We start from the raw sequence: 20,463 nt of genomic DNA on the forward strand, positions 1-20,463 counted from the left end.
TATAAAGGACAGGACAGTCCCCCTACTCTTCATCAGAACTGTGGTATAGGGGCCAGATGACGGTTCTGGGGCTCCCACCTCGTCTGCTTTCTTTGCTTGCTCCATCTCAGTAAGACAGAAATTGTCTCTCCTCTCATGGGGAGCCATTCCCAACGTACTAGGAGAGGATGCTGGGGCCTCAGAGACAAAGACCCCTAGAAGGAGGGCAAAGATCCGTCTCCCAGCCTGAGTCCTGAGGCAAGCCTGGCCACAGGGCTGAGGTCTGCGAGTGCAAGGCTGCCTCCGCATCTCCATGGACAGAGTCTAAAAACTGGCTTCCCCAGCGCCACCACGCATTACTAGGCCAGCTCTGCTCTGGCCTGGATTTCTTCCTGTCTCTAGAGAGCAGTAGCACTAAGAACATGGAGGCAGACGTTTCTGGTGTCCCCCAGCGAGGCAGCGGGAGGGGGTGGCAGCAGGCTCTTTCCACCCCTCCCACTCCAAGATGACAGGCAGCGGCAGGGCCCAGGGGACCCGCCTTCACCACGCAGCTCAGACCAGCCTATCGGTCGGCCCAACAGGAGGTATTCGGGACTAGCTGAGCCAGGGCCAGAGGGAGGATGGGCGGGCCGACCTGGGGCCAGGGGGTGGGGGGCTTGTGGGCTTGGTGACCTCCTTGGAGAAGCAGTGGCGGCAACGGCAGCGGCGACAACCCCGATGGAGGCCTGGCGAGGCCAAGCTGAGCGCGCCCTGCACGGGGGCCTCCTCGCCCTGGCCCTCAGCATCTTTCTCCTCCACTGTGGTCCCTTCACCAGCTTCTCCTTTCTCTCCTCTCCTCCACCCGCCCCAAGTTTCGAGGACTCCACTCTGTCCACGGCCACTACCCTTGAGTCTATCCCCAGCTCCACAGGAGAGCCGAAATGCCAGCGACCCTGCACCCTGATGCGGCAGCAGAGCCTGCAGCAGCCGCTGAGCCAGCACCAGCGGGGCCGGCAGCCCAGCCAGCCCACCACCAGCCAGAGCCTGGGCCAGCTGCAGGCCCACACGGCCTCGGCACCGGGCCCCAACTCCCGGGCCTATGGCCGGGGCCAGGGCCGGCAGGGCGCCTCAGCCGGCTCCAAGTACCGGGCGGCCGGCGGCCGCAGCCGCTCCAACCCGGGCAGCTGGGACCACATGGTGGGGCAGATTCGAAACCGAGGCTTGGACATGAAGTCCTTCCTGTAAGTCCTCCCCTGGAGCGGCCGGCCCCACTCCCCACCCAGCCTCCTTCCCACATCTCCTCCTAGGAGCCCTCCAGTCCCCTACAGGGGCACCCAGCCCACAGCCTTGAGGCTCATGCTTGAGGCCCCCGGTGGAAGGATTTGTATCTGAGGATCCCAGCTCCCCCTCTGTACCTCTGGAGCTCAGAGAAGGTCCCCCTAAAAGCAAGTGGAGACACTAGAGGATGCTGCTGAGGTCCCTGAGATCTGTCCCCTCTCCCCTTCTCACTCCAGGCTGCTCCCACCAGCCTTGCCTTCTGCTCTTGTGACCTCTCTCCTCCCCACTCCCATCCCAAACCCAGTGCCGTTCACTCCATCCCTCTCAGTCTGGGGCCTGCTCTCCCCTCTTTGACTTACTCATCCCCTGTAACCCAACTCTGCTCCCCTTCCTGCCCCACGTTTCCTCCGTCCCTCCTCTCTCTCATTTCCCCACATCCTGTGTTCCTGTGAGCCGCCTGTCCTCTGCCTCTCTGACCTTCTGCATCTGCCTGTCCTCCAACTTCTCCCCATGATAACCCCCCCCCCCACCGAGGACAAATCTGGGATGTCCCCAAAGCTTTAGGAAAGGTTGTTTCTAAATCAGAGCCTTCTTCGGTGTGCACAGGTCTGAGAAGTAACAGCGGACACCAGCATCTAAACATAACCACGCCCCCAGCCACTTGCCCCCCTGCCGTCACCGTAGGGCCCCCCATGTAGTCCCCTCCCTGTCAGAACCCCTGGGCATCTGCACTCACTCTCCAAGTCAAGGGCAGCCTGAGTGGCTGTCCTCCAGTGTCACCTGCCTCCTCCAGCCTAACATGAGCTTCCTTCCAGGCTTGGGGTTCTTCCCATCACCCAGGTCTTCCCTGGAGCACTTTTCACCGAGCAGGAGACCAGTACATAAGCCCAGAGAGAAGAGATAGAGGAAGAAGGGGAAACCTAAGGCCAGGGCCAACTCTCTGATAAGATGTGGGGATGCCCAAGACAAGAGTGTCCCTCAGAGTGTCCTGCCTCTGACTGAGACCCCAGCCTGAGCTTCCAGGGCCGAGGGGAGGGCTGCCTCTGGGAGAGAGGTCCGGACAAAAGAGGAGTTTCCCACGCCTGTGCAAGAACACGCTGTCTGTGACTCTCCCCGGCAGATCTGGGCAGCATACCCGATGGGACCCTACTGTACCCAAGAACCCTCGGGAATGTAGCCAAACTCTGCAGGAGACAAGACACCCAGCAGAGACTCTTGGTTTCCAGGTGGCAGTTTGTTCAGGATGGATGCCGTGGATGTGGATGCAGGAGAGTGGAAGGAAGTGGTTCTGCCGCTGCTTGAACAGAACCGAGAGCTGGCAGGGGCCCCTGCACCCCTTTCCTCTGCCAGCCTCAGGTTGCTCTTTCCACAGTCATCACCTGGGGCATGTCCTAGCAGCGTTAGACAGGGCTGTGTCTTACAGGCTCTGAGGGAAGAAAGGAGCCCCCAAAGGAGCCCCAGGGTACCCACTCTTCCCTGCCCCCCAGTCAACCAGGATTGGATGAGCGTCAGTCGGGTGCCAGAATCCTCCCTAGCCCACCCCCACTCTGTCCACACTTCTGCTTGCCACCTGCAGCTCTCGTGCTCCCTGCTGGCCCTCCCCCAGCCACACTCCTCCACCCAAGTCCCTTACAGCAGGGGTCGGCCGGGGTTTTCTATAAAAGGCTAGGTAATTAATATTCTAGGCTTTGTGGGACACATGTGGCTCCATCACGTTCTTCTTCTTTTTTTCTTAAACATCTAAAACCATTCTTAGCTTGGGGCCCATACCAAAAAATAGGCGGCAGGCTGCTGTTTTTGCACCCCCGCCTTCCAGGCTTCCGGAGCCCTGCTTACCCCAACGTCGGTGGCCTAGGTAGAAAGTCAGGGTGAGAGGGCCTTCCAGGTCCTCCCAGATGCTGATCACCCCACATGGGGAGAGTGGCATTCCTCCTGCTTAATGGGGTGGCCCCCTCCAACACCGACGGCTTCCCCCCAACTCACTCCTCTGGCCCCTCATGCTCGCCCTTGAGGCCCAGCGATGCTGGAGAGAATGACAGATTGGCTATTTATGCAGAGGGGCCGTTTTGTTTTTTAAGAAGAGCAAAAGGAGTGTCTGAAAAGTGCATTAACCAGGGAAAAACATGTTGTTTTTGTTGGGTTCGCCTTCCCCCAGCTCAACTAGTTCCCAAGCAGCCAAGTAGAATTTTACCAACTCCAACAGAGCCCTGGTGGGCAGAGAGCAAAGATGTGAGGGTTTGTCCTGAGGGAAGGGGGAAGTTGTTGCCCCAAAGTCAGGTGCCGGTACGAGTGTCAGCCTGGAGTAACCATGCCCCGGCTGACAGAGACAAAGAAGGGCAACCACTTAGCTTCCTCCCCTTGCTCTGACCCCGCTGGCACCTACTGTTCCCAAGAGCCCTCGGTCCCCACCCCTCATCTCAGATGCCATTCATTTCTTACCCGTTTTTGCCCCCTTTTTGACAACCTCTTCGGGAAGTCACTACAGCAAGCTCGTCCTCTCTAAACGTTGCCCTCCTTGAAGGTGGTTTAGTGGTGGAATTCCTGACCCAGGATCCCCTCCCCTCAGGAACATCCTGGTAGTCTCACATCTCCCCCTCGGGCCTTCGTGCTTCCACGCCGGCCCCATCTGGGAATACCTCTGCCTTGGTTCTGCTGAGAGATCCAACGCTGGGTGAGCACTGCAAGGCGCCCAGAAGATACCCAAATGACATTGGATGGCTTTGAGGGTCAGTAGGCCACCGACACTTCCCTGCCCTCACTGGAAAATGCAGGTGACCCTGCAAAGCTCCTGGGCAGTTGCCCAGCAGTTTCTCTGAGAGTGCCTCATACTAAAGATGCCACACTGTGACCTCTGACCCCGTACTTCTGCCCATGTGTTGACTCCAAGCCACTCTCACCTTCTCCTTGACGGTTCCTTCTTTAAAGCAGGACCTCTCCAGCCTCTGCCACACCACCCTCCCAGCAGACACAGGCTACCTGTTGTCCTGCCAAGATTTCCTCAGACCTGCATGGCCCAAATGCCAAGTTCCTGCACTTTCTCTCTCTCCACGTTTACTGTTGGTGCCTTCTGGACTGTCTCCAGCAAAAGGCCTCTGAATGGGACCCCAAACCTGCATGGTCATCCCTTAAATCTCCAGGAAGAGGTACACCGGAGAAGGCCCACGATGGCAGGGACACCCAAGGACTGTTTACCAGAGAGGCTTCTGTTTTCTGATGGGCTGTGTAGCCAAGGACCTATGGGAGTGCTCCCAAGGACCCTCTCAGCATCTAGGACGTCTGGCTGCCCCTGACCCAGAGGTGTCTTTCTGAAGGGCCTCCATAAGCATAGAGTGCAGGGCCCAGTGGATTTCAAAGCTTTCTAAGAGCCTCCCTCCTGGGATCCCCAACCTGCTTGCCAAGTCCTGGTGCAAGATGGCGACCGAGCCCCAACCTCTTCTCCCAGTGGCACAGATGGGCAGAGCTGTGTGCTCCTGCTAGCCCTTGTTCAGGCTTTGGAAATCTGCAGTGTGCCAGGGCCTGGGCTCCCTCCCTCAGCCTCCCCTACACCAGTGCTCTTTTGGGGCAGTCCCCCGTCAGACACGGTCTCAGCAGGCCTCTGCCCCACTCTTCCCTACTTCTCTCCAGAGAATCTTGTTCTCACCCCAAGGCGGCCTGGACTCTACTAGACCTCTCCCCTCCACCCCTCCTCCCCTCCTCCACCCACTCTGTTCTACAACTGTTGACAGTGCTGAGGTTTGGTTTCTCTCCCACAGGGCCAGTTTCTTACGCTTTTTTCTTCTCTCTCTTTGTCTCTGTCTCTGTCTCTGTCTCTCCTTCCCCCTGCCCCCGCCCCCGCCCATGGGGCCTCCTCGCTTCACCCCGGCTGGTGGGCCGCCGCCCGCCCCGGGCAGGGAAGGCCGGATGGTGGTGCTATCCTTGGTCTTAGGGCTTTCGGAACAGGATGACTTTGCCAATATCCCTGACCTGCAAAACCCAGGAACCCAGCAGAACCAGAACGCTCAGGGGGACAAGAGGTACGCGCACAGGCGAGGGTCTGCAGCGGCGGCGGCAGAGGAGGCGGTGTGGAGAGGCCGCCTGCCTCAACCAGCCCTGGCGCTGGACGAGGTGGCAGTGGCTTCATTGGATGCTGGTGCCGGGAGAAGAAGCCCCCTCCCAGTTGGTGCCTTCACACACGTCCACCTTGGTGGTGCCCCTTGGGTCTGAGGCCACGGGGCATCCTGGGACCATTCTGGATCAAGCCTGCTCCCTGGGCACGCTTGCCCCTCGCCCAGAGCAAGCCCAGCCTTTTCTGCCCCCATCTCCCTGCTTGGCTCCCCTCTGCTGCCCCCTCCATCTTTCATCTGCCCCCACCCCCAACCTGGAAATCCCTGTTTCTCTGGTGGTTGCTGGGTGGGGGGGATGTCAGGGAGGGGCGACAGTCTGTTCTCCCTCATCCCCACCACCTCAACTTACCTCTTGCCTAGAGATCCCTTTGGGGTGGTGGCTGCACACCCCATTGCAGGAGCGTGACTGCGCTGCGCAGGGTGGGCGGGAGAGGAGCCCATGGTGGGGAGATCTGAAGGCAGAGAATACTGGGGCACAGGAGAGGCCTGGCAACAGGGCCAGAGAGGTGGCCCCTGAGCCCGGGGGAGCAGAGGAGGGCACAGGAGGGTGAGGCTGGCCCTGGTGGGCTCCCTTTCGCTGGTAGTCCCATTGCTGGCCCTCAGGGCCCGGTGAGACCAAGAGCAGCCCGTGTGGTCACAGCCACAGCTCAGCAGAGGGCTGGACATTTACTTCTGTAGCCTCAGCCATCAGGAATTCAGGAAGTGTTTCCCAACTTCCCTATTCAGGGAGGGACTGGAGCTGTGCTCTTGGGGAGGGGGACAGGGCTCAGGCGGCATCACAAAGACAGGATACCTGGCCTAAGGTAGTCCTCAGCTGGGAGACCACACACCTGTTAGCCCCCAGCAATGGGAGGAGGCTTCATCCCCTGGGTCAGGCCTGCTAGGAGGCCTCTGGGTAAGCAGGGGGCCCGGCAGCCAGGATGTCCGCCTTCTAGCTCCGGCTCTGCGACCTTGGGCCTGTCCCAGTCCTCGTTGGCCTCTGCTTCCTCATCTGACAAGTGAAGGCTTTGCACAGGGTGACCCCTGCAGAGTGTCGTCCCTCCCAACCCCCCCAAGCTCTGACATGGCTAAACTTCTAATGAGGAAGACAGGCTCTGCAGCTGGACACTTGGCTCTGTGAGCTGAGCATGGGCTGTGTTTGGACGGGTGACCCTGTCACTGGTGAACAGCCCCATCAGGGCAGGAAGGGGCTGGCTGAGGCTGCTGCTGGGTGCTTGTGGGCTAGGGAGGGGTGGACAGGCTGACTGCTCTGTCTCTCCAGTGGCCTCTCATTTCTTCCCATGCCGAGTGCACAGTTGCATGTCTCTGGCAGGCCAGGCTGGGGAGGGGAACAAGAGAGCAGCCACTTCTTTCCCTCTGTGGCATGGATGGTGTCCAGCCCTGAGCCCACGTCCAGGCATGCGAGAGGGGTGGGGCCTGCCACTCCAGCCCACCTGGGCACTGCAGGAGCCATGGCTTTCTGGGCCGCAGGTGGGCCACAGGGCCACAGGCGGAGGGTGCAGGAGAGGCCTGGGGCCTCTGAAGGCCTGCTAGGAACCCGAACCCCTCGAGAGGAGCGGTGTGAAGTGTGAGGGAGCAGGTGCAGGCTGGAAACGAGATTTCACATCACCCATTTGTTAATTGACTAGCTCCATTTTCACCCACCACCTATTTTTACCTCCTTGCCACTTAGGTCTCACTCCATATTTTAACACACTCTTCCCTTCTGATCATGACATCAGCTTGTTCCCATCCTTCCTTCCTTCCTGGGAAAGGTGGGTGTGGCGGTGGAGGTCGTGGCCCACCCCACCTGGCCTGGCTTTCCGAGTGGACACCTGCCATTCCCACCTGGTCATGCCCACCCCATCCCGGAAACTCACCCTTCGGGCCCTAGGTGCTTCCCAGGAGGCCGGCCGCCGCAGGGATGTCCAGAATCCAGTGTGTCCTTCCTTCTTTCCCATCCCAAGGTTTGGCATTCACTCCACTCCCGAGGGCCCTGGGACTGTGGTCCTGGGAGTGGTCGGCTGGGTCAGCTGTCCCTTCTCTCCCCCTTCTGCCACTCAGCCCAGGGTCTACCTCTGCCCCCAGGACCACCGTTTTCCACCTCAGCCAGATGTGCACACTCTTGGCCAGGTGTCTCTGGAGTGAGGAGGTGGACAGCCCTTAGCTGTTTTGGGGAGAACCTTCAGTCCCCACATGGTCTGTTAGCAGCAGGCTCAGGAAGGTCTCCTGGGAGATGGGAGGGTCCGTGAGGAGGAGCGGCCACTGCAGGTCCCAAGGGAGGTGGGGTGTGTCAGCAAGTCAATAGGGAGATGGAGGGTCATCAGCTTTCCTGGTGACCTTGAAGTCCCCCATCCAGGACCCACCACCCATGGGCCTCACCACAGTGGGCCCCACAGATTCCATATCAGACTTCAGGACACTCATGGACCCAGGAGGGAGGCCCTGGCTCCCATGCCCAGCTGTGCCCATTCCATGCTCACCCATTCTGCCCTGTACCCATCCCAACCTCATCCTCTCAGCCATCCCCTTCACCATTGCTCCTTGGGATCCAAATGGTTTCCACCATGGTTCCACCCCCCACCCCAAGTGGGGGGCGGGGTGGGGACCAGGCCACCCCATTGCTCTCCTTGCTTTGAAGCCACCATGTTTCTTCTGCCCTGTGTGTGTCCCCCGCCTCCTCTCTGCCTCTCCTTCCGGCCGCCTCGCTCCTCCCTGCCCCCTTGTCCACCCGGCAGGCTTCTTCACACGTCTCTTACTAACCTTTCTTGGCTCTTCTCTCTCTCTCTCCTTTCTTCCATCTGCTCCTCACAGGGTTGTCCCTGGGCCAGTGACAGGCCCCTCGGTCTCTCCCTCCGCCTCTCTGTGCCTCTCGTCTCTCTGTCCCTCTCTGTCCTGTGACCTCTGACAGCTTCCGTGGCGCTGACCATCTTTCCCAGGCTGCTTTGCAGCTGTGCTGATGCTGTGGTGTGGCCAAAATAACTCCGACTTTCTCATACCTTCAGCAGTCAATCTCGCGCGCTCTCCTCCTCTCCTGCTCTATTTTTAACCTGACTTTACCTCGCCAGCTATTTCAGTCTCCTCTTCCTCCCCGTGCCTGTCTGCGTGAGCACATGTCCACGTGTGTGTCCGTGTGTGCGTGTGCACCCATGCACGCACTGCTGCAGCCGTGTGTCTGGGAGGGGATGCCCCGGTACGTCCCTGAGCGGGATGGGGCTTTTCTGTGTTGTCAAGGCCAGGCCAGGTCTCCACAGCAGGTGTATCCTGGGTCTGATGCTTGAGGTGTCTGCCCCCGAAACCGCTCCCTGCTTTTTCTGTTTCAGTCTGCCCGATTCACGTGCAAACCTTGGCATGCCTCGGTTCCCCCAAATGTGTTTGCTCCCAGGATCTCAGGGTGCCATCTCTGTGTGTGTCATCACAGCTTTCTGGTCCCCCACCTGGCTGCTCGTGGCCTTCTCTCCCTGGTCCCCTGGGAGTCTTGTGTTGTGTGCACTTGTGTGTGTGCCATGTTTGTGTGTGTGTGTGTGTGTGTGTGTGTGTGTGCACAGCCTGCTGCAGGATCTGGTGTCTGCACTCCAGGCCCTGGCATATATCCATGCATGACTGTCTGTCTGCCTGTCATGGCCAGCTGTGGGCTGGCGGCTGGTCTGGCCCAGAGGCCATGGCTCCTGTCCAGCCCGTGTGTGTTTCTGAGTCAGTGGCTGTCCCACAACTGTTCTATTCCAGTCTGTCCCAGCCTCATGCTGCCAGTCTCCCCATCTCTTCGCTGTCTGCCCTCACCTCCCCTCCTCCTCATGGGACGTTCCAGCCTGGTCCTGGGCAGGCCTTTGGGACCCCCTTCTGGAGCCCATGCTGAGCGGAGCCCGGGCTCACCACGCAGCCTCTGGGCCAGAGAGCGGCTTCCCAGGAATAGCACAAAGTCAAGGTGTGGGCAGAGCCTGGTGTTGGGACCATCAGCCCCAGGGCGCCCAGTATGCCCCATTTTTCTCCATCCCCGGAAGAGACCTTATCAAGTGTACCGTCCTCAGAGTGTGAGAAGGGTGAGGGCTGGGGGCAAGGGGTACAGACGCACCCTAGTCTCCAGAAGGCTGTTTAGATTTAAATTCATTTAAATAAAGTAAAAAGTCAGTTCTCAGTTACACTAGCCACATTTCAAGAGCTCAGTAGCCACATGTGGCTAGGGGTGACAGGATTGGGCAACACAACTATGAATGCTTCCGACATCAGGCAAGTTCTGCTGGACAGAGCTGTGTAGACAGTGATCCTGACTTCGCCCGGTCAGCCTCATGTCCGCCGGGTGGGAAGGGCACCTGTGCTCTCACTGAGCCTGAGCAAACACAGGTGGGGGCCTCCGGGAGACAGACGCTGGGTGTGTTTGCAGAGGGTCATGACGCAGAGGGAGGATCTGGACACGCCACCATGGAGCCTCCCCATAAGCCTCTCCTCCCAGGCTGGGGAGTGGGCAAGGGGAGCAGACCTGGAGGGGAGGGGACATGCTCAGAGACCATGATGCTAAGACAGTGGCTAGAAGGTGAGGGCGTTTCTGGATAAGAAGAGGGGGAGCACCCTCAGGGGCAGTTAAGCCAGAGATCCTGGGGCAGAGGTGAGGATATCATACGAGCTGCAAAGGAGGATGGAGACTGAGGACTGGTCTCCAGGGGAAACCAGGCTCCCGGTGGACAAGCACGCCACCCTACCTGCCTGCAGGAGGTGGAAGCCAGGTCCTCAGAGATGGGCCTGCCTCACCCAGGCCCACGGTGCCCAGCCCACACCCACCTGTCAGCCCCTGCTTATCTGGACTCCCCCACCCCCAGGTTGCCCACAGGCGGGAAGGCAGTGAACACAGCTCCAGTGCCAGGCCAGACACCGCACGATGAGTCTGACCACCGCACCGAGCCGCGCTCCTCTGTCTCGGACCTCGTCAACTCCCTCACCAGCGAGATGCTCATGGTGAGAAGGGCGGGAGGCCTGGGCCCCAGCGGAGGAGCCGGGCAGGGTGGGGGTGGTAACGTGTGAGAAGTGTTATCAGCACAGAGTCGGTCCACGCAGGAAGGGAGACCGAGTCAGAGGCAGCCTGGAGAGCCAGGCCCCGCATCAGGACCACTCAGTGCTTGTGACTTGGGCTCTTTTCCCAGCTTTTTCACTAAAATAACCTCCCTGTGCCTCAGTTTCCTTATTTGTCAAGGGAGAATAAGAATGCGCATCCTCCTTCAACCCCTTTCTGGACTGGGGACCTGTTACCCATTGCCATCTAGTCGAGCCTGTAGGACAGAGTAGAACTGCCCCGTAGGATTTCCAAGGGTGTAATCTTTACGGAAGCAGATGCTGGGTCTTTTCTCCTGAGGAGTGGCTGGTGGGTTTGAACTCCTGACCTTTCAGTTAGCAGCTGAGCACTTAACCACTGCCCCACCAGGGAGCCTTTGGATTGCCAAGAGACCTAAGAAAACCTATTCATGGAAGATATTTTTATGCTCCTAGAAGGAAAGGCTGATGGGCAGAGGACTTGAGGCAGAAGATGTCCTCTCCCTCAGAGTGGCATCTCCTTGAGTGGAGGGAGGTCTGGGGCAGTGTCCGCAGCACAGCAGGTCTCATATCCCCAGACTAGGGACCTCCTGGCACCACCATTGCTGGGGGTCAGCTGAGGCCCAGAGAGAACAGGTGAGCAGGAGCCACTGGCCCCGATTCCTACGAGGGGGCAGCTGTGCTGGGGTTCTCCGATCCATACCCACACCCCACCTGATGCCCCCTGCCCCTTGGGATCCTAGACCTGAGTGGACAGATTGTGGCGTCACATGGTGCCCCCTAGTGGCAGAGGTGAGTCACAGCCATTTGACCTGCCTGTGCTTCCTAAGGAGCCCTGGCAGCCCAGCAATTGGGCAGCCAGAGATTTGCAGACAGGAATCAGTTAAAGGTCTGGCGGCTCAGAAACCCCAGGAAGGCTTCCAGAAGGCATGAGGCTGGGAAACTGGTGCCTGCTCTGCTCAACAGGACTTGACCTGGGGCAAGTCACTTCCGCTCCCTGGGCCTCAGTCCCCCCCAACCACCACCGCCCTGGTACCACAGCCTCCACCTCCCTGAGGCCTCGGAGCATCCAGGCCCCACTCTTTTGCCATCTAGGGTTCTGGCCAGCTCTAACCATCCATCCCCATTGCCCTCTTCTAGCCCAGAGCCTCTCAAATTTTGACATGCACTGGAATCGTCCAGCTAGCTCGTTAAAATGCAGATTCAGAGTCAGCAGCCTCAGATGGGGCCCAGAGTCTCCATGGCTTTTGAATCCAGATTAGAACATCAGAACGTCCCTGTCCCGGATCTGGTCTCCCTGGGGCCTGTCCACCTCTCCCTGTCCCCGCCCTTCACGCTCCTGTGTCCCTGGCCCTCCACCACCTCCTACCCATCTCCCCCGACCCATGTGGATTGGCCTGGGCCATCCCCTTCTCCGGACAGAAGGACACAACACTGCCCAGCCGGCTGCTCTGCACAGCCTCCAAATTGGTTGCAGCTTCCCGGTAGCCAGGTTCCCAGAAGGGACGGCCCCTTCCCAGCCAGCTTGCCTGCCCCTTGCCACCCTAGGGAGAGGCCAACAGCTGCAGCCCGAAGAAGGAAGTGCAGGCACTCCCTCCCTCCCTCACGTGCTCAGTGGAGGAGCGGGGAGGCAGAGGCTAACTGCCCAGCCCTAGGCCAGTGCAGGGTATTGTCACTGATAGTGATGATAAAGATGAGTAGGGCAGGAGTAAAGCCACTGTGTGCCCAGCCCTTCAGCCGTCAGAAGCTGGGGTCAGCAGATGAGTAGGGTGCCCACAGCTTGCCAAAGGAAGGGACTGAGGGGCAGGGGTGATAGAACGGAGGCTCCCGCCCTGGCACAGAGGCCTCTAGGATGCTCTTTGATGCTGCTTTCTGCAGGAAGAGGGGCTGGGGCAGCATCTCCCCTGGGGCTGTGGTGGGGGTGGCCAGCCCTGTTGCCAGGGAGATGGCACCACGAGCTGCCCCAGCTGGTTAATTAGGACTCAGGGCTGTGGCCATGCGGCGGAAGACTTGGAGTGTTCATAAAGCCACTGCCCCCTGCCGAGGTGAAGCCCACCTGGCCCCAGACTGGCCTTTTTGAGAGCCAAGGGCCAGCCAGGTGGACGAGGGACCCTCAGGTGAGGCTGGGCTACCTGGGCTGCACTCACCAGGCACTGCACTTTAAAGAAACAGAGAGAGGCAAGTGGTCCATGCCAGCACTGCCTACACAGGCCATGCCCCAGGGTCTCGGTCACAGGGCCAGCAGCGCAGGGCCAGGCTGTGGAGAGGTCGAGAAAGGACATGAACCCTTTAGCCCTCCAGGAACCCCACCAGGCAGGTCTATGGTCCCCAGTCAGCAGATGCAGAAACCAGGTTCCCAGGGAGTGAGGCTGGTGCGACTGCTAGGAGCACCAGGGGAAAAGGCCTCAGGAGGGAAGCTGTGCCTCGGTGGGCCTTGGAGGGCTTTCGAGGTTTCTAGATCCAGCCAGGGGGTGAGGCTGGAGGGCCCCTCTTCCACTGTGAGGAAGAACAGTGGAGCAGCTCAGCCCCCACCACCAGATGTTGCTGGTGAAGCCCCAGACGCTGGGCCTGAGTGTGAGAGCCAGTGCGGGTGGAAGGGTGCTCTCGATTTCTGGGCCCTGGCCTCGGTTCGAGTTCCGACTCAGCCAACCTCTCTGTGCCCCAGACCAAAACTGGAATCCACTCATGCCTGCCTCGTCAGCTTGTTATAAGGAGTAAACGAGGGAGTGGCAGTGAAGCCCACGGCACAGGGCAGGGCCTGGGCGTGGCAGGCAGCTGACATGGTAACATGGGATACCCGTTGCCATCAACTCGATTCCAACTCATAGCGACCCTGTAGGACAGAGTAGAACTGCCCCATAGGGTTTCCAAGGCTGTAATCTTTATGGAAGCAGACTGCTACATCTTTCTGCCTCAAGCAGCTGGTGGGCTCGAAGCGCCAACCTTCCAGTTAGCAACCGCACACTTAACAACTGCACCACCAGGGTCCCTCTGACATGGGATAGTTACTATGATTAATGTGGTTTGGCTGCTTCTCACCTGGGGCAGGTGAGTTTAGGCTAGCTTGGGGGGAAAGTCTCCCCTTTGTCCTCGGGTGTGGGACTGCTTTGGTGGGTCCGTGCTGGCTGTGCAGTCTTGGACAGGTGACTTAACCTCTCTGAGCCAGTCTCCTCAGTTAGAGGGTGACGATAACCACCTTGCCGGCTGTTGTCAGGATTCATTAAGAAGGTGATGTAAAAGTCTTCATCCACCGTAGGTGTGCACTATGCATTATTACCGTCCTCATTATTCTTACTATTTCAGAGCCTGGGGTGGCTCTCCAGGATGGAGGAGGGGGCACAGAGCAGGCTTCTGCAGCAGGAGCAGGGACAAGACAGGTGCCACCAGAGCTTTCGTCTTCACTGTGGCTCCTGGGTCTCCCACCACCCCGCCCCCCAGCTCTCATCCAACCCTATGAAGAGCTTTTAGACACAGGGTTGCCTGAGCCAAGTGGACCCCCTGACTGGGTCTAGGGTGGGGCCCCAGCAGCGAGGGGTGAGGATTGGCTTGAAAACTTCCCCAGTGTTCCCCATGAGCTGCCACAGTTGAGAACACTTGGCTGAGTGACTCTCCCCCCATTTGCCAAAAACCAGTTGCCATCCAGTCAATTCCGACTCATGGCGACTCCATGTGTGTCAGAGTAGAACTGTGCTCCATGGAATTTTCAATGGCTGATTTTTCGGAAGGAGATCATCTGAGGCACCTCTGGGTAGACTCGAACCTCCAACCTTTCGGTTAGAAGCCCAGCATATTAACTGTTTGCACTACCGAGGGACTCCCCTTCCCCTATTACTTCCTATGTTTTCAATGTCAGGCTGGGAATTCTATACTCACCTCACCCTCCACGTGACTGCCCGTGGCTGGGTCCCAGCCCATGTGCCCCCTTCAGGGATAGGGACTTGAGTGCAGGTGTCGCCCTCCCTGCCAGTGGTTCTCAGACCCGATGCACGTGTAACGACTACACAGATCCCCAGGCCCCACCCCAGCCCAAGCAAATCAGACTCTGCCGGTGGGCCCTGGGGATCTGTATTTTTAAGTGTCCCGGGTCATTCTGCCTTACACAAATAGACGTTGCTCCCAAAGACTCGCCTCTCGCATTTTGTAAATCACATCACCCTCGGTACCCCAGAGAGTCGCTTTCCGAAGAAGAATTGTGTGTAAAGACTTTTCAGATACGAAAACTCTCCCTCATCTGTTTTATAACCCAGGCTTATGTGTTGCTGTATTTCACAGTGGGTTCCACATGGCAGGGTGGGAAGGTGGGGAGGGGAGCTCGAGGACCCCAGGGCGGCGTCAGGACAGCTGTCACCAGGGAGGAGAAGGCAGCCTGTGGTTGTGCTTTGGGAGGGGGGCAGGCCCAGGCAGCAAGGGGATGCTGGGGAGTCGTGCACACTGCCCTGGGGTTCAGGAGATGGGGGCTGTCTGGTCTGCCCCTCCCTCCCTGTATGACCTTGGCCAAGGCACTTACTTGCCCTTGAGCCTGAGCGTCTTCACCTGGATGTGAATCAGGATGGGCGACTACCACTGGCTCCACATTGGAACCAGAGAGAAAGGGTCCTTCTTGGCAGCTGGACTGGCCTGGGGCACAGGGAGGCCTCCTGGCCATGCTGGCCTGGGGTGGGGGGCCTTAGGGAAGCAGAGTCCTCAACCACACTGGCCTCTCCCCACACCCAGCTCTCCCCAGGCTCCGAAGAGGACGAGGCCCATGAGGGCTGCAGCCGAGAGAACCTGGGCCGGATCCAGTTCAGCGTGGGCTACAACTTCCAGGAGTCCACACTCACTGTAAAGATCATGAAGGCCCAGGAGCTGCCAGCCAAGGACTTCAGCGGCACCAGTGACCCCTTCGTCAAGATCTACCTGCTGCCAGACAAGAAGCACAAGCTGGAGACCAAGGTGAAGCGGAAGAACCTGAACCCCCACTGGAATGAGACCTTCCTCTTTGAAGGTAAGGCAGGTGCCACCCTCACCACCCAGGGCCCCCTTTTCCCCGCCACCATCCCCCCACCCAACTGTAACATTTGTGACCCCATGCACAAACACATACACACATCTGCAGGCACACAAATGCACCAACGCACACATGTATGCATCTTCGCAGTCATGCACACATGCACATGTGCAAACATACACGAGGACACAGGCGCATGTCTTGGCCCAGTTTACCCCATGCATTTGGTATCTAGCTGGGCTCACAGGGACCGAGTGGAGCCGGCATATCAGCCAGAGGCCCAGGAAGAAAGCCAGGCCATGGCCTGGGGTTTCAGCCCAGACACAGAACTCCTCTCTCAGAACCTGGGGAGAGGAGGACAGGAAGGGAGCAAACACCCACAGGATCCAGAAGTGGGTCACCATGAAGCAACCATAGTGTAATAGCTAAGAGTATAGGCTGTGGCCCAGGCTGCCGCAGTTTGAATCCCAGCTCTGCCATTTCCTGGCTGTGTGACCTCAGGCAAGTTCCTGAACCTCTGTGTTTCCTTATCTGCAAAACAGAGATAATAAGTGAGGGTTAAACACATTATCGGATTCCCTGGTGATGCAAACAGTTGTTGGTGATGCACTTAGTTGCTAACTGAAAGGTTGGAGGTTCAAGTCCACCCAGAGGTGTCTTAGAAGAAAAGCCTGGCAATCTACTTCTGAAAAACCAGAATTGAAAACCCTACATGCAGTTCTGCTCTGACACACATGGGATCACCATGAGTCGGAAACGACTCAACAACAACAGGAACTGGAAATACATAAGGGCATTGTAAGTGCAGTTAGAGTAGCGTCTGACACCGGAAAATACTCCATACCCATTTGTTAAACTGGGGCCATTCTCTGCTCCCTACCTGTGTCAGGCCCTTCGAAATGCACAGAAATGGCTCTGAACTACGCCCTCGGGTTCGTGGAGGCCGCTGAGGCCCTTGTCCTTCCTCTCTCATGCAGCCCCTCGTTAAAAGCCCTGCCTTTAATCTCTCCTCTGGGGATTCAAGGTAACTAGGAAGCAGGGTGTACGAGCCCGCCCAGCATGAGCAAGATGGCATCTCTGTACACTAAGAAGCCGATTCAACCAGTGAGAATAAATCCCTATGGCTCTGACTTCCTGGTGCCCTAGCTCTCCAGGACCCTCAGTGCACACCCACGGAATCATCCCCACCTGGCATCCTGGCCACTCAGTATCCCACCTGCCCTGCAAGGTGACAGGCCAACTCTCCCACTAAATTGAGCATGAGCTGGAGGGTGCTTGTGTGTTTCTGGACCCCCTCCTCCCTAGATCACTGTGGGGGGCCAGTCCCTTTCACAAGCACTTACCCAAAATCAGCTGTGGCCGAGCACTGTCCTGGGCACTGGGGTACAGAAAAGAATGAGGCACCATTATGGCCCTCAAGGTGTGCCTGGTATAATGGAAGACAAAGCATGCACAGCATGACAGGTACGACAGGAATCCATATGAGCTCCCCCTGGTGGTGCTGGAGAACATTTCTCAAAAGAAGGGCCATTCAAGATGGGTTCTGATGGATGAATAAGAGTTTGCCAGATAGAAGGCTACCTTCTCTGGTGTTGAAGAGAGCTGACTCAGGCACAGGAACCTTTTGAAGCCTCCAACATGTCCTAATGCATTTCATCCAAATAAATGCCAAGGGTCATCTGGGCAAGGTCACAGATGTGCAAGACACAGCCTCATCCCACCCTCCTCGCTTAATATGATGAAAGGAACCCTGAAGGAATTCAGAGGCCAGGGGGTTGGGAGAATGTAGGATTCACCTGCTCCTGTCAGAGGTTCCTCAGTGCTCCCAGAGTCTCTGTTAAAGGCTCTGGAATCTTCCAGAGCTCTTCCCCTCCTTTCATCTTCTCCACCAGTCAGGCCGAGGTGTGTCTGCTCTCCTTCCCACTCCCACCCCAGTTCAGGCCCCTATCACCTCGGCCTCCAGGCCGGCCTGTGCCCCTATACCTCCCTGGCCAATCCCTCCCACCCCAACTAAGCCTCCCAAGCTCAAATATCTCCCAGCTTCAGACCTTACCCTGCTCCCTGTTACCTTTTCCGTCCCCTCCCAGCTCCTTCCCTGGGCTGTCCCTCCCAGCCTTAGCTCCCACTCCAGCCCACATGTTCCAGCTGCTCCTTCAGACCATCTCACTGGCATGTATCCATTCATTCAACTATTTATTCACAAATACTTATCCAGTGCCGACTAAGTGCCAGAACCAGTGTTAGACGCTGGGATCAGTGACTCACAACAGAGATGCCCACCTGGAAGTCTAGGCGGAGAGACAGACAGCAATCAAGGAGACAGACAGATAATCCATATGACCATGTGGGATGCACGTTGCCAGAGGAGAGGGCTAAGACTGTGTAATGGAGGGGTCTGACCCCATCTGGGATAGCAGGAAAGAAAGCTGAGGCCCAAAGGATGAGAGGGGCCAGCATGTCCCAAGCCCGGAGGCAGGAAAAGTCAAGTGTTGAAGGGCCGGCAAGGAGGCTGGTGGCTGGAGCCCAGTCATTGAGTGGAAGCACAGTCACAGATGAGTGGGGAGAAGACAGCCAAATTGTGAAAGGACTCAAAGCCAAGTTCAGGGGCTGGCTTTTATTCTAAGTGCCCTGGGAAACCATTGAAAGGCTCTAGGCAGGAGAGTATCATGATGTGATTTCTATTTTTAAAATCTCACTCTGGTAGCTGTGTCCAGGGTGGACTGCAGGAGAAGAAAAGAGAGCCTTCGGGAGGCTATTGCAACTCTCCAGGCAGGAGGTGCGGGGGCTTGGGCAAGGGACGTGGCAGTGGAGAAAGGGACAGTTGCAGGACCTGATTACGAGGAAGAACCGGAAAGACGGCTGATGCATTGGGTGGAGGCAGAGGGGGCAGGAAGAGTCACAGGACATGCGTACTTCTATTTCCATACCTTTGCTATTTCTCCTGGTTGCTTCCCCACCACTGTCTGCCCTGAAGCCTCCTGGGGCTTGCCATGGCCATCTTGGGCAGAGCTACTTACCCAGACTTGCTTCAGGACAATTGGCAGTAGCAGGACTGCCCAGAGAGCAAGGGGGCCACTGCCCAGCCCCCAAGATGGACACATGACAAATGAATGAATGAATGAGACAGTGAGAGTTCCAGTCCTGCTCTTTATTAGCTGTGGGACTTTGGGCAAGTAATTTAAGCATCTGAGCCTCAGTTTCTTCATCTGAAAAATGGACATGATGCCATCCACCTTGGAAAACTGTGGAGGAGACAAGTGAGACAGTGACAGTTCTTGCTAGCTCTTCAGTAAGGTCTGAATGCTGGTTGTTCCCTGCTGTGCCGGGATGGGGTGGTGGCAGGAAGGCACAGGCCCAGACCTCCTCCTCTCGGGGCCTTCCTGCCCAGGAGCTCAGCCCTTCCTGGGCCCTGTCTTCATCTGTGCTTCTCTGTCCCCCAGGTTTTCCCTACGAGAAGGTGGTGCAGAGGGTCCTCTACCTCCAGGTCCTGGACTACGACCGCTTCAGCCGCAATGACCCCATCGGGGAGGTGTCCATCCCCCTCAACAAGATAGACCTGACCCAGATGCAGACCTTCTGGAAGGATCTGAAGCCATGCAGCGATGGGAGCGTAAGACCTCACTGTGGACCTCTGGCATGGGGGGGCTGGCAGGTCAGGGTTGGTGGATCTAGGATTGGCCAGGAGGGATGTGGGAAGGGGTTGCCATGAGTGGACCCCCAGGGGGCAGGGTTCCCTGCAGGTCTTACAATGGGGAGATACACCTGAGCTGTGGTGAAGAACTCAGGGTTCTGCCAGGGAGTGGAGGACTGGGGGAGAGCTCAGACCTCCAGGTATGCAGAAGGTGACAAAGGGGCCGGGTAAGCACCAGGTCAGGGTACAAGGGGGCTGGTGGCAGTTGGGCCACTCCCCACCTAGTCCCCACACCCTTCCCTGTGGCCCAGGCTCACCTCTCCTATTCTCCCTCCAGGGGAGCCGAGGGGAGCTGCTTTTGTCTCTCTGCTACAACCCCTCTGCCAACTCCATCATCGTGAACATCATCAAAGCCCGGAACCTCAAAGCCATGGACATCGGGGGGACATCAGGTGCTGGGGCACCTCGTGGCAACGGGCGGGCAGGCTGGGGAGGTTCTGGTGACATGATGTCACTCTGGATGTGGGAAGCAAGGCCTTCCCTGTGGCTCTCACCCCCAATGTTCTGTACCCCACTTCCAGTCCTAACTCCTCTACCCTAGAGGCTTTGGTGGACAACCTTTAGAATACCGTTAGGGTCAGATCATCTTGGACCCTGTCCTTCTAAGAACCAGGAAGAAAGAGAACGTTGTGGTAGAGAGATCTGGGTTCTAGCCCCAGCTCTGACACAAACTTGCGTATGACCCCGGGCAAGGCCCTTGCCTCTCTGGAGCTCAATGTCCTTGTTAGTGTTAACAGGAGGCACTAGATAAAGTTCCTTTCTAGCTCCACCATCAGCTCTTTCCTGCAAATCCCTCTCATTGTTGCTTGGGTCATTCCTCACCCCCTTGGGAAAGGACACAGCTCCCTCTGCCCCAGCTTCCACACCTGGCAGGGCGAGTGGACCTTCTGACCCGTCCCCTGCCCTCCAGACCCCTACGTGAAGGTGTGGCTAATGTACAAAGACAAACGGGTGGAGAAGAAGAAGACGGTGACGATGAAGAGGAACCTGAACCCCATCTTCAACGAGTCCTTCGCCTTTGATATTCCCACGGAGAAGCTGAGGGAGACCACCATCATCATCACTGTCATGGACAAGGACAAGCTCAGCCGCAATGATGTCATCGGCAAGGTAGGAGACGATGCAGGTGGAGTCTGCACACAGCTGGTGCCCAGAGAGGGCTTATTCCTTAAAAGATGCAGTTAGGGCAGTAGGTGAGTGAGGGGCTGGGCACCAGGAGAGATCAGGCCAGTCCCTGCTTCTCTCTGGGCTTGTTTCCTCATCTGAAAAATGAGGAGATTAGATGAGATTCTCCCTAAGGTTCTCATCAGTGTCCAATGGGTCAGTGAGCTCAGGACAGATCACTGGGAGGTCAGGGAAAAAAGGAAATGGGAGAAAGAAGTGCCCTGAATCCCAAAAAGAGGATTTTCTGGACAGCACCCTCAGATACGGTGAGGATCTCTGGG

General features: G+C 57.8%; 1 protein-coding gene across 3 annotated transcripts in view; it reads left to right on the top strand.

The window, feature by feature from the left end:
• SYT7 (synaptotagmin 7) overlaps nt 1-20,463 on the top strand; it is a 64,422-nt gene that overhangs the window by 39,267 nt on the left and 4,692 nt on the right. For 2 of the 3 annotated variants that reach the window (XM_023738267.1, XM_004383862.2), the window contains 5 exons: nt 10,133-10,268; nt 15,054-15,324; nt 18,768-18,937; nt 19,296-19,410; nt 19,929-20,128. In XM_023738267.1, the coding sequence (XP_023594035.1) occupies nt 10,133-10,268; nt 15,054-15,324; nt 18,768-18,937; nt 19,296-19,410; nt 19,929-20,128 (892 nt within the window). Of the gene's footprint in view, nt 1-830; nt 993-1,139; nt 1,200-5,126; nt 5,250-10,132; nt 10,269-15,053; nt 15,325-18,767; nt 18,938-19,295; nt 19,411-19,928; nt 20,129-20,463 lie in introns of all 3 variants that reach the window. The other variant, XM_023738266.1, reaches the window with a different exon arrangement.

The sequence above is a fragment of the Trichechus manatus genome, unplaced genomic scaffold (genome assembly GCF_000243295.1).
Source record: "Trichechus manatus latirostris isolate Lorelei unplaced genomic scaffold, TriManLat1.0 scaffold00113, whole genome shotgun sequence".
Taxonomy (NCBI): domain Eukaryota; kingdom Metazoa; phylum Chordata; class Mammalia; order Sirenia; family Trichechidae; genus Trichechus; species Trichechus manatus.